General features: G+C 38.1%; 3 protein-coding genes across 4 annotated transcripts; 2 read left to right on the top strand and 1 right to left on the bottom strand.

Moving 5' to 3' along the window:
- The first annotated feature begins 2,367 nt into the window (after positions 1-2,367).
- Positions 2,368-9,228, top strand: Dus1 (Dihydrouridine synthase 1). Of its 2 annotated transcripts, XM_018454928.1 has the most exons (9): positions 2,368-2,592; positions 6,796-7,062; positions 7,399-7,558; positions 7,648-7,843; positions 7,956-8,204; positions 8,302-8,447; positions 8,530-8,609; positions 8,705-8,863; positions 8,993-9,228. In XM_018454928.1, exons 2-9 carry the CDS (start codon positions 6,799-6,801, stop codon positions 9,149-9,151), a joined length of 1,413 nt encoding a protein of 470 aa, XP_018310430.1. In that variant the 5' UTR covers positions 2,368-2,592; positions 6,796-6,798; the 3' UTR covers positions 9,152-9,228. The 2 variants fall into 2 exon arrangements, with proteins under 2 accessions (XP_018310430.1, XP_018310429.1); XM_018454927.1 differs by lacking the exon at positions 2,368-2,592 and having other exon boundaries at positions 6,302-7,062.
- LOC108727032 (uncharacterized) lies at positions 3,820-5,968 on the top strand. The gene has a single exon (XM_018454931.1). It carries the CDS (start codon positions 4,035-4,037, stop codon positions 5,928-5,930), a length of 1,896 nt encoding a protein of 631 aa, XP_018310433.1. The 5' UTR covers positions 3,820-4,034; the 3' UTR covers positions 5,931-5,968.
- Positions 9,229-9,357: 129 nt separating the features above from the next.
- Positions 9,358-12,247, bottom strand: Cox10 (Cytochrome c oxidase assembly factor 10). The gene is made up of 7 exons (XM_018454930.1): positions 12,158-12,247; positions 11,923-12,040; positions 11,602-11,845; positions 10,709-10,904; positions 10,435-10,610; positions 10,056-10,373; positions 9,358-9,671 (listed from the first exon to the last, which is right to left on the bottom strand). The coding sequence occupies exons 2-7, from the start codon at positions 12,001-12,003 to the stop codon at positions 9,448-9,450; spliced, it is 1,239 nt and encodes a 412-aa protein (XP_018310432.1). The 5' UTR covers positions 12,004-12,040; positions 12,158-12,247; the 3' UTR covers positions 9,358-9,447.
- Between the last annotated feature and the right edge of the window lie 666 nt (positions 12,248-12,913).

The raw sequence follows: 12,913 nt of genomic DNA, 5'->3' as shown, positions 1-12,913 counted from the left end.
GGGAGTCGAACCCGGATCTCTTGCATTCCGTGCGAGCGTCCTAAGCCTTTAGACTACCGAGACTAAAATAATTTAATATTATATATATGTATTTACAATACTTACAGATGACATTTTCCATCTTTTCAATGCTCCTTTTAGTTGAATTTTTTCAATATTATTCTTAATCGTTAGTGATCACTGGTGATTGACGGTACGAAAAATTTCCGAAAAATATACCCCACGGGAAGCCAGGCTACTTAAAATCAGAACGGAACGATGCTGATTGGTTGCCCCTACTACACTTCACCTTTCTTGTCCTAAGCCTTTAGACTACCGAGACTAAAATAATTTAATATTATATATATGTATTTACAATACTTACAGATGACATTTTCCATCTTTTCAATGCTCCTTTTAGTTGAATTTTTTCAATATTATTCTTAATCGTTAGTGATCACTGGTGATTGACGGTACGAAAAATTTCCGAAAAATATACCCCACGGGAAGCCAGGCTACTTAAAATCAGAACGGAACGATGCTGATTGGTTGCCCCTACTACACTTCACCTTTCTGATTCCGTTTTCCGTGCCCATGGGACAGCACTCTAAAGGCCATTCTACATCGGTCGTATCGTAGCGTCGGAAGCGTCATAAGCATCATACGACTTTGAAATTGAAGCATCGGATTGGCTCAAGCAACAAACTTGTGACTTGCGACGTCTACGATACGACCAATGTAGAATGGCCTTAAGGCTGCGGTCCACTTGATGCTACAGTTCGATCAATTAATGCCTTCCACCCCTGTTTTGACATTGCGCGTTACCTTCTCGGTTATTTTCACGTCTATGGTCGTAGCTAAACGGATTTATCGACAATACGCGAGTCTCTCCAATCTCTATTGGCTAGTCTGGTTTGTCCAATTTCGGCCATGTGAAAACAACCGAGAAGTAAACGCGATGTCTCACCAATGGACGTGATATCATAAGCCGGAATCCATAGTCCGGTCTTAGGGTGAAATCACACTTTTTTCCGAATAGCGCTAAATAGCGTTGATTGGTTGCTTCAATGACGCATTCTCTATTACGCAGTCTTTTTCCGCACCGTGTGATTTCACCCTTAATCTCAGGCAGTGTCTTAAGATGCTAATACGACTTTCTGATTGGTTCATGCACTAGCTTAAGTCCGGATCTACAATAAGTATTTAACCCCGGATCTACAATAGGTGTTTTAAGCCTTAAGCCGTAAGAAATTAACCAATTACAGTCGAATCCGAGGGAAATAATCGACTATGATTCGCCCATTTCTTATGGCTTAAGGCTTAAGGGCTGCCGCAAACAAAATTCCGTAACTGTATGCGTAAGGTGTAAACTTAAGCCGATGAGCCAATCAGGATATTGCTTTAGGTCTACATAATCTAACGGAAATGGAAATAACAGTAAACTTATCCATAATCTCACAATAAAGCGAATTTCAACCGGTTGAAACTCGCCTTATGGATAAGTTTATTGCTATTTTTATTTCCGTTAGATTACGTAGATCTAAAGCAGTATCCTGATTGGCTCATCGGCTTAAGTCCATGTCTTAAGGTTACTATTATCCCGAACCTACAATAGGATTTTAAGCCTTAAGCCATAAGAAATAGACGAATCACAGTCGATTATTCCCCTCGGATTCGACTGTAATTGGTCAATTTCTTACGGCTTAAGTCTTAAAACACCTATTGTAGATACGGACTTAATCAGAGACTGACCATAAGGATTTCGTCAAATTTCTCCAAGAGAGAAATTCTATCTCACTTTTCCATCAATAGCGGTGTGTATACATCATGCATAGTCTATATATTTTTAATTCTAACTGAATATGCCAATCAGATGCAAGCGCTCACTGAGCGCTCACTGAGCGGTTGTAGTACTGAATGCACCCAATGGTCGCGTTCAGCAAACTCAACTGTTGCGGAGCGGATCAGTGAGCTCTCGCTGCTATTGGATAATCTAAAAGAATACACCAATAGCAGCGAGCGCTCACGGATCCGCTCCACAACAGTTGAGTCTGCTGAACGCGACCATTGTATACCCATTGAGTGCTCAGTGAACGGTTGTCATTCTAAAGGCTATCACACGTAAAAAAGTTTTAGTGGGAATCGTAAGGTCGCAAACAAATCGACCAATCACAATCAAAATTACGATCTCGCGTTGTAAAACGCTCGACTGATTGGCCGATTTGCTTACGGCCTTACAATTGCGACGAAAATTTTTGTATGCGTGTGATGGCCTTGAATGCACCAAATGCACCCATTTTGATTGGCTATAACCAATCGGCTACTGCGCATCCTTCAAGTTATTTCATCTATCTTTTTCCACCATGCTACCTGCTGTTAGCGGACGACACGTCAATAACCATTTTCAGATGTCTTTGTTTTTGTATTAAAGTTTAGTATTTTTGTGATAAGTGATAAGTCAGAAAGAGAGAAAATCGGGAATATCGAGAGAAAATCGTGTCTGACAGTGATGTATAATGCAATGTTAAACTATATTTAAAACTAATCGATTCGAGGGATGTGGGTGCATTCATTCCGTCTGCCGTTTGAAAAGATTGCATTACACAAAGTGAGGTTAGTGAAATTTCGTTTTACTCGCATTAAATTTTATCGATATTTAATCGCGTATCCAGGATCACAGGCATTTTATTGGAATTTCGTATAAAATCTTTCTAAATACTTTCTGACAATTGTATCGGACAATAATTACGCCAATATTTTTTAACGCGATAATTTTAACTAGGTTAGGTTAATTGAATCATCGTTCGAGGAATAGCGTCTAATGAACGTCTAATAGTAACCAAAATTATTATGCAGAAAATTGGACATTGGTAAACATTTTGATTTATTCATCAAATTATACATATCTCCAGTTTTCGCTCGTTAGGTATTTTGTAGAAATTTCGCGCGAGCGCGAATGTGCGCGTGCTCGCATTGTTTCGTCGCATGCGTGCGCGAGTTCTCAAATGTTCTCAAAACAAAGTACCGGTTTCCGCGGCAACCGCGATTTATCGATTCGCCTAGGCGCCTAGGCCCCTAGGCGTCGCCGGCAAGGGCGGCAAGTAGCCACCACTCGTCGCACCAGTGTCACCAATAGCCACTGCAGCTGTAGCTTGTTGTGCTCCAAGTTCCGCTTGTGGCCAGTTAAGAGTAGTTGTCCCGAGTCCCAAATAGTTTCACGGACGGCAAGTTCCTCGAGGCGATTAATAAAATGACGAGGATCCGTTCAAGATCGTCTACGAGGGTGTCACGCAGTGGAACGACGAAGAAAACGCGAGAAGAGAAAAAACCTCGTCGAGGTCACGTCGTTAGAGGAAGAATAACGTCGTGTCGCGCGGAAACCTAATGGCATATCGTTTATCGTGCTTTTCTAAATTGCGAAGACAGTCATTTATATATTCGAACTATATAGAGCGAACGCGGATGTAAACTGAAAATTGTAGGTACAAAAGAAGGAATTGACATGCCATTTCAGAGAATCGGTAGTGATAAAAGACTATCATGTTTATAAGATGATCATAAAAGTAAAGAAATGAAGCAAACGACAAGAAGAAAAAAAGAGAGAGAAAGCGAAACAAGAATCGACGTACTGAAAGAGTCAAGTTCAAATTACCGTTTATAACAAAAACACGATGTGAAAGTGGATACAATTTAAAGAATATATAACTTGGCATATGTGCATACGTATGTATATATAAAATCAAAGTCTTGACATATATTAAGCTTAATATCGTAAATATAACGTAAACGAGTTTGTTTTGAAATCTTTCTTTAAATTATGCATATATATTGGCTATTAATTAAATAATATTTAATAGGAAAAATTGAATAGCAGACATCGAAGAGATGTATAATACAGCGATAAGATAGGAGAAGAAGAGAACGCGTACGGTGAAAAGAAAGAGAGAAAATTGAAAAGAAACAAGGACAAGGGCAGTGACGCATTAAACATTGATCGAAAGCGCACTGGAAACGTAAACGAAATAAATGATAGTGAAGAAAGAGCGATACCGGGAATGCTAAACGAGAGCTGTGCAAATAATGCGATTGCCCGGTGCTGTTCCTCGCGGGACACGCAGCACGTGCCACCGGAGCACAGAAAATTCCGGCGCGTTCACGGGCTGCAGCTGCCACTGCATCCTCAGCAGATTGTCGGTTGGGTGCTGCTGGTTGTCGTGTTCGTCGGTACTTTCACCGTGTTGCTGACGACGCCGCCGCTATTGCCCAATCTGCGCTTCATCCTCTCGTTATTGTTTGTCGCGTTGTTTCTGCTCCATGTGTTGACTCATTTGACAGTGTTGCTGCTCGACCCGGCCGATCCCGAGGTCCGGGCTCGACCAGCCCGCGTGATTGTACCGGAGTTTGACCGAGCGAAGCACCGACATGTTATCGAGAACGGCCGATGCCATCTTTGCAACATAACGACGCGTGGTCGACGGACCAAACACTGCTCCATCTGCAACAAGTGCGTGCCGCGTTTCGACCATCTGGTGTGCCTGACGTCGACTCTCGTCGCCGCGCTCGCGGTTACCGCGCTCGCCCTGGGCGAGCTGGTGCTCGTTAACGCACACTTGCTCGTCAACAACGGATCGTCTACATGGGAGGGTGCAGGTAATACGAGCATGAACAACGCCACGGCGACACCACCGTTATTGCCGGTGCCCGGCACCGGCTCGCTCGTCCTCGTCACCGTCATTGGCGTTCTCTCGGCTATCGCCGCGGTGATGCTCATACACCTCTGCTTCTTTCACGGCTATATCGCCTGTCTCGGTCTCACCACGTACGAATACGTACGCAACAAACGAGAGAGAGGCATCGCCTCAGGTACCGCTGCCGACTCTAGAACGACGTCTACCTCTGGCCTGTGCGGCATACCTTATTGTACCGCTACCGATAGGGAGGATCACATCGATCGGATGGTACCTGGCGCGCGAGGTCTCTATTCTCGATTCTGCGAGAATGGTCCTTTACTCAAAACTAATACGAACACAACGAGAATGACGATGGCGACAACGGACGTGTACGTTTGCTCGACGCACGAGGAAACCCGGAGCGATGATGCAACGACGAACGTTAAAGATGTCTCCTCCAAGACGTTGCCTTCGATGAAAGGTGGCCGAAATTTTCGTCTTTGTTTCTCGTACGATTCGCGCACCACCGAGACCTCCATTCAGGTCTCTTCCTCGCAGACAACGGACGCGATGGAGTTGAGAAACCACGGTGACTCGCCGGATACCAAGTCGTCCTCCACACCTTCGCCGGTGTCTTGTTGCTTCTCCATCATGAACCATCCCGATGGCAGCAGGCACGATGGAAACGGACGAAAGCGTCGCACCGGAGAACATAGAATCGAGCCGACAAAACGCTCCTGCGGAACAATGAGAAGAATACAGACTTTTCTGCAGGCTCGTCTGAGGAAAGGTTCGAGACAACGGTTAACGACCTCGTCATCGGCGATCGCTCGTCATTGCGGCAACAAGATCATTCCACAGGCAGGCAGTCCTCCGGACATCGCACTTGCCTTAACCGAACATCAGGATCGGAATGTCGAAGCAGTGACGACGGAGCTGACAACATCACCGGATTACTCACGTCCACCGGCGAGGCTACCCGCCCTAGATTTTTCGCGCACCGTTCGCAAAATTAGAAAAGTACCTTCGAATACCACTGATATTTCCGTCCTGGGACAGATGCCGCCTTCCACGATATCTAAACGAAATCAAACTCACCTTCGCACACGGCGGAGCGGGAGTTTTTCCAAGAAGAGACCGCACTTCAAGATCGGCTCGCATGTCGTAACGCAGACCGCTCAACTGTCACCCATACCGGAGTCGGAGCTTTCGAAACCGGCTACGCCGAGATCGCCGTCGCGATCGAATTCTATATTCGCCTTCCCACCATTACACGAGTAACGTTGTCGGCACCGAGGTGTTACTTTTTAGGAATATAAAGCCCAAAATCGATTCGGCGAGAGTCCTCTCACGATCAAATACACTCGCTATATGAGTCTGCCTTTTTTAAAAAATAACATTTAATATTATTACTATTATTAATCATACTTGTAATATGTATATATATAGATATATATATATATATATACACGTAAACTTAAGTGTTTTAATAATATATAAAATTATACATTTTAATATGGTGCAAACTGTCAGACACAACACAATGTCTTCAAAATAAAATTCGATTTCTTCTTGTGGACAGACTCATATATACGATCTGTTATCGCTTAAGTAAAGCAAACAAAGTAAATGATTAAATTTTCATTTGATATCGATCCAAAGTTTGTCTAAGCTTTTTATAATTTTACATGATGAAAATATTCGAGAGTATCCTGTATAATTGACAATGTGTATCCAACCAATTATATTAATACAAATGCTTTGTCTCGTAAGAAAGAAACGGATTACTTGCAAGAAATATCAGTTGTGATCAAGTACGGTTAGCGTAAAGATAAAAAGTTCAATTTTATAGAAATTGACCATTTTAACAATCGGCCAATTAAGCGTAATACCAAGTAGTACGACGCGATTATAGTAGTAGTTCCAAATCGTACTGACGTCAATTTGCACCGATATGGCGCAATCGATGTCACTTTATTGAATTTATAATGCCTGCAAGTGACATTATTGCATCGTGACATAGAACAAGTTTCTTCTCAGATTTCCTTACACCCTCTGGGGGAAAAAAAGCTAAATGTATAACTTAGCTCCGAGCCTTGCGTAGTCGCAAATAATAGCATCGCTCATGCGACCTTCATACGCACAGATAATGTCCGAGACTACGGAGTTACCTGACAAAGAGGACGCTGTTTCGAAGAAGAGGACTAACATTTGGGAAGATTTGGGTTCACCGCGTTACATAGTCGCTCCAATGGTGGATGCGAGCGAATTGGCATGGAGATTACTCAGCAGGCGACACGGTGCTCAGCTCTGTTACACGCCAATGTTGCACTCCTCCGTGTTCTGTCGGGATCCCAAATATAGGCGAGAAGCTCTCGCTAGTACTAGCGAAGATCGTCCACTGATTGTACAGGTCTGCTTGACACTATAGGACTGCGATTTTATAGACTATAAGATTAGTCCTCGACTAGTTACATGAGGTTTTTCGGGATTATATACAAAGGAACATTTAACAAAAGAACAAAATTTAAAAGTGTAAAGGATATAACGTTAGAATTCCTCAAAATCTCAAGTATGTGACTAAACAACCGTGTGACTGAAATAATGCGCTCAATCCAAGATTCAATAAATGTTTTAAATAATCTTTCACGAACATTTTCGTACAAGTAAATATTTTAAATGCGTAACAGAACGAAAGAGAAAAGAACATTTGACATTAAATTTTGTGCAATAGTAATTCGTTTTCCAGTTTTGTGGCAGTGATCCGAATATATTATTGGAAGCTGCACGCTGGGCTGAACCATATTGTGATGCAATTGACATCAATATCGGTTGTCCTCAAGCAATTGCAAAGCGAGGACATTACGGAGCTTTCTTACAAGATGATTGGGATTTGTTAAAGAAAATCGGTATGCATGCATTTTACTTATACATTTGAACAGATTTTAGACTCTTTAATAATGTTATAATATAATAAATCTCTTATGTATATGTACAGTGTCGACATTAAAGAATGGATTATGCATACCTGTCACTTGTAAATTACGGGTGTTCTTAGAAATCAGTCGTACTGTACAATATGCTTGTATGCTAGAGGATGCAGGTGCTAGCTTACTCACTGTCCATGGACGTACAAGAGAACAAAAGGGTCCATTAACTGGATTAGCATCTTGGAAACACATTAAAGCAGTAAGGTAACTCATGTTTTCCATCTCACTTGAAGCATTCAAGTTGTATAATCGATGATTACAGTCAAATCTCTGTATTTTGTGCTTCTCGTTTTTAATAATTGATATATTTTATCAGGGATGCCGTGAAAATTCCTGTGATCGCCAATGGCAACATACAATGTATGCAAGATGTACAGCGGTGCATTGAGGAAATTCAAGTGCAAGGTGTGATGTCAGCAGAAGGGAATCTTTATAATCCATACATATTTGAGTCTCGTTATCCCGCCTGTTGGGAACCTGCTCTGGAATATCTGGAACTTGTAGAGCAATATCCGGTACCAGCATCGTACATCCGTGGTCATTTATTTAAACTCTTCCATCATGTGTATGTATTGATTTTTCGATCATGTCGACTTATAAATAGCAAAACATAATTCCCAAACGTACGCTCATCGTACAGCATGCTTTTAACTAGAGAGTAGACTTTGTTTAGCAGAAAATCAAGAAGAAAGAGAAAACTTGGCTACCAACTCCACTTTGGAAGCTTTTAAAAGTGTCGCGTATGCCTTGAGGGATCGTTATCTACCGTATCATGAAGGACATTTGATATGGCAGATGGGAAAGACAGGTAATAACTTGACGTCTATAGAATATTATTTGCATTTGTTACATGTCCATATTAAATCTTTTGTATCTTTTGATATTCTTAGATTACAATTTAGAGTTACCACCGTGGTTGTGTCAACCTTATGTACGAGAGCCACCACAAGAGTATACACAAAAAATACAGGTAGATGAGTCAAGTATGATTAATTGCGTTTACTGTTAATCTTTTTATTAATTATGATTGAAGAAATGTCCTTTCAAAATAATGATAATTTTCAGGAAGGCGCACTTCGGAAACGCGAATATAGAGATGAGGAAGGAAATGAAATATCACGAAAACGGTCAAAAAAGCTTAAGAGGATAGCACGTAGACCGAATAGAGCAACTTCGATTCCTAAAAGAAGTTCAGATCGGTGTCATGCCTGTCCAAATCCTCTGGTTAGTTGGAATATTTTCAAAATATGAATTTTTCTTATTTTATTCTTTAAAAAAATTTTAAAAAAGAAAAATAAAAAATAGAAATATTTTGGAGAAAAAGTTCTAAATTAGCGTTATTTTAAATTGTAGGGTTTTAAATGTGAATATAAATTGTGTCGTCAATGCTGCAGGAACAAATGTTATATAGAAAATTTAGACTGTGCTGGTCACAGAAATCTAACTAAAACTAGAAGACAGATGGCGAAAGAATTCGAGGCAAAGCGTAAGGAAGTTGAAAATATGACATGACACTATGTATTAAAATATTTTAAATAAAATTAGATGTATAAATGTATATAACATTTTAACTGTTTGTTTCTGATGAATTTTATTACCATCTTCTGTGAGAATACCTGATATATATTATCTTCGTTTATTTTTTAAATTAATACCAGACTACAAATTCAATTGAATATATCTACAGTCTATTTTACACAATATCGTATTTTGAAAAGTTAATGAGGTAATGTAAGTCTTCTATCTGAAATTTATGACGATATTGTAATAATTTGTACTATTACTGTAACATGTCCAACGGAATAAAACTATACAGAAGAAGTAACAATAGGTGCAGTGAAAATGGTCAATAAATCATTCTTCTTTGCTGATTCGTTATGAGAAGATTCGACTTTATCTTCCTGTTTGTCTGTGTTTGCCCAATACTTTTTACTTGACAATATCAGCATCATCAACAGAGGTAGATGAAGTAACGAAAATCGAAATAATCTTCTAGAATTTGCACTATCTGAATGCTTATTAAATGTCCAAGCTAAAATTATGGAAATATCACATACAGAAAAAAATTTGAAGTGTGCATACATATACAAAATATCTAAAAAGATCGAGATCAAGTTTATACAGCATATTAAAATGTGTAAATAGTCAAATCATGTTTTAAGCAATAATTCATCCAAACAGCTATAAAGCCATATAAGAATAACATTAATCAAATATTAATTTCTTTATTACTTTAAAAAACATCTTTGAATATAAATTAATTAGATAAACTATTGTCTCTTTCTTCTTTTCTTTTAATACACTGTAAAAATTGGACTCTAATTTTTAAATATATTGTATATGTAATTTACATTTTATGTAAATTTTATATAATTAAAATATATATATATATATAAATAGTAAGAGTGTATTTTACCTAGATATAGAAAATATGCATTGAGTGGCGTCGAAGCCAATGCAAACCACCAATAGGTTACATCCAATGCAGGAGCTAAATAACACAAAGCCATTAAAATTACTGTATATCTTACAGTTGTTTTACGACATAAATCTGGATTTATAACAGCCATCATTCGATAGCCAGCTCGTGAATAATCTGGTCTTAAGTTCCATGAAAGAGCATTAAAGTGTGGAAATTGCCACGCATATAAAATAGCAGGCAATATCCAAGCACCTGGTGTCAATATATTGCCACAACAACTTGCCCATCCCATAAGAGGAGGAATAGCTCCTACTGCAACGAAAATTATAATGCAAGTTATAATATTACGATACACGTGACAATATATACTCACCAACAGAGCCAATCCATGTGTTGGCAATACTAACACGTTTCATGGGAGTATATATAAGCGTATATAAAATAAGATTGCTAGCACCTAGCATTGCCGTAATACCATTTACTTCATGGTAAAGTATGGACAATCCAATGATACCAGATACTGCTGCAAATGCTATTGCATGAACAGGCCTGATGATGTATATGTATATATACACTTGTCATTATACTTAGTATCAAGTTACATAAATCTAATTATGTCAAAATAAAAAAAGTTTAAAAAAACTCACGTTAAATGACCACGTACTAATACCCGATTTTTTGTTCGTGACATCTGTGCATCAAAAGGAACTTCAAAAAACTGATTAATTGTATTTGCAGTGGCAGAGACTAAGCCTGTGCCTAAAGAACACATTGCAAATGTATAAGGATCAAATGGTGCAGGAGCCAGCGCATATCCAGCCATAGTTGTTGCTACAACAAGAGCTATATTGAAAGAGAATTTCAATTTGGTTAGTAAATTATATATATATTAAAGTACTTATGGGTCAGTTTGCAATGTATCAAATGTTTTAATTAAGAAATTTATTTTTATAATTAACTATATTTTAAATTAGTAGTCTAATGTGTATATATATGTACAGGGTGTCCAAAAAGAAGGGAAAAAAGCTATATAAACATAGGTTCGGAAATAAGTTTTTCCGAGTTATAATTTTTATATTAAAAAAAATTGTAATTTATTTGTCATAATCACAATCGTAATTTATTTCATAGTGTTTTAACATAGATAACTACATTTTGGACTATTTTGGCGTTAACTAGGATGCACCACGTGGAGCTATAGTTCACTTGGCATCCCTCTAGTAAAGCAAGAAAAATTTTTAAATAAAGAGATAAAAAGAAGAAGGATGCCAAGCAGACTATGCTTCCACGTCATGCATCCTGGTTAACGTTAAAATAGTCCAAAATGTAGTTATTTATGTTAAAACACTATGAAATAAATTACGATTGTAATTATGAAAAATAAATAACAATTTTTTTTAACATAAAAGTGATTATAACTCGGAAATGACTTATTTCCTGACCTATGTTTATATAGCTTTTTGGATCCCGAATTACTTCCCGAAGTATTGACCTCGATTTTTCAGATGTATATATATGTATAAAAGATTGTTATACATACATGTCAATTTAATCTTTGATAATTTGAGATAATGCTTGTGAAGTTTTGTATAATCAGTTATTAAAGGTGTCCATTCTGACTTTTCTATTTTACATGGATCTTTTTCAATTTTACATGGAACATTTTTCTCAGGAAAAGGAACTAGAGTAGTAAGACCAACTCGTTTGTGACCACCTTTCATAGTTTGTGTTAATTCTTCCATGCTTCCAGTCTTTGTTGATTTTTGTCTTGGAAAGCCAGAACACTAGAATTAAAGTTTTATTTCTTTTTCTCATAAAAATATAGAGCAGTACGTAAGCAAATTTTATCGATGATACGAACCATGACGACAGAAAATTTTGGCACAAAATTGCATGATATGTGCCGACAGTTTCTTAACTGACGAATAATAAATAACATCATTAACTTTAATTTTAATTAATTGCTTATTTCCATCGATCTAAATGTAAAATAAAGTCTATAAGTGCAGGAAAATAACCTAACCTAGTCATAACTAGTTATGAGCAGGAAAATATTCGTTTCCGCAAATTTTCAGATAATATAATTTCGTACTCACAGACATTTTCATGCGCTAACATGATTCTTATCATTAGCACATGTTTATTATTATATAATCGTATAATAAGAACTTTCAATATTTAATATTACTGAAGAGACGAACTATGTAATGTTAAGCTGACTTCACGCGCAACACACTGCATGCGCTGCAACAGCAAAATGTCATATGATTTAAATTTTCGAGAACTGAGCTGCGTTCAGAAATATCACCCGAGTGCTCCGCGTATCGTTTTATCTGTTAAACAAGGATAAGATGATACACGTGGGCACTCAGATGATGTTTTCGAACGCAGCTCAGTTCTCGAAAATTTGAATCACATCTTCAGCAAAAACATTTTATTTTGCAATTGTTGCAAGTTTTCTTCACGCTAGTTGAATTATACACTGCTCAACAAAATTATGGCATAGAAAAATTATGGGCAAAAATTGGCCAACTTTGATTAACGATAACTTTGCGAAAAATTACCGTAGGATAACGATTTTTTTTTTAATTAAAGCTTGAAATCTCTAGACTTTAAGACGCTCTGCGTCTAGATTTTAAGTTTGATGCACCTCTGCCATTGTAACTCTAAAAAATGAGGGTGTTTGTCATATTGAAAATTACAAAGTTTGACGGAATGCACGGACTTTGTAAAATTTTTTTGGGGAATGCCGTTTGCAGCGGCATTTGAACCTTCCCCTTTAATTAAACAAAAAAAAACGAGTCGCTGCAATTTTTTTTCACAAAGTTACAACACTTTAAAGTTACCCTTGC

Source organism: Mycetomoellerius zeteki, unplaced genomic scaffold, assembly GCF_001594055.1.
Source record: "Mycetomoellerius zeteki isolate Tzet28-1 unplaced genomic scaffold, Tzet1.0 scaffold467, whole genome shotgun sequence".
Lineage (NCBI taxonomy): Eukaryota > Metazoa > Arthropoda > Insecta > Hymenoptera > Formicidae > Mycetomoellerius > Mycetomoellerius zeteki.
This window is presented reverse-complemented; position numbering and strand designations above follow the sequence as displayed.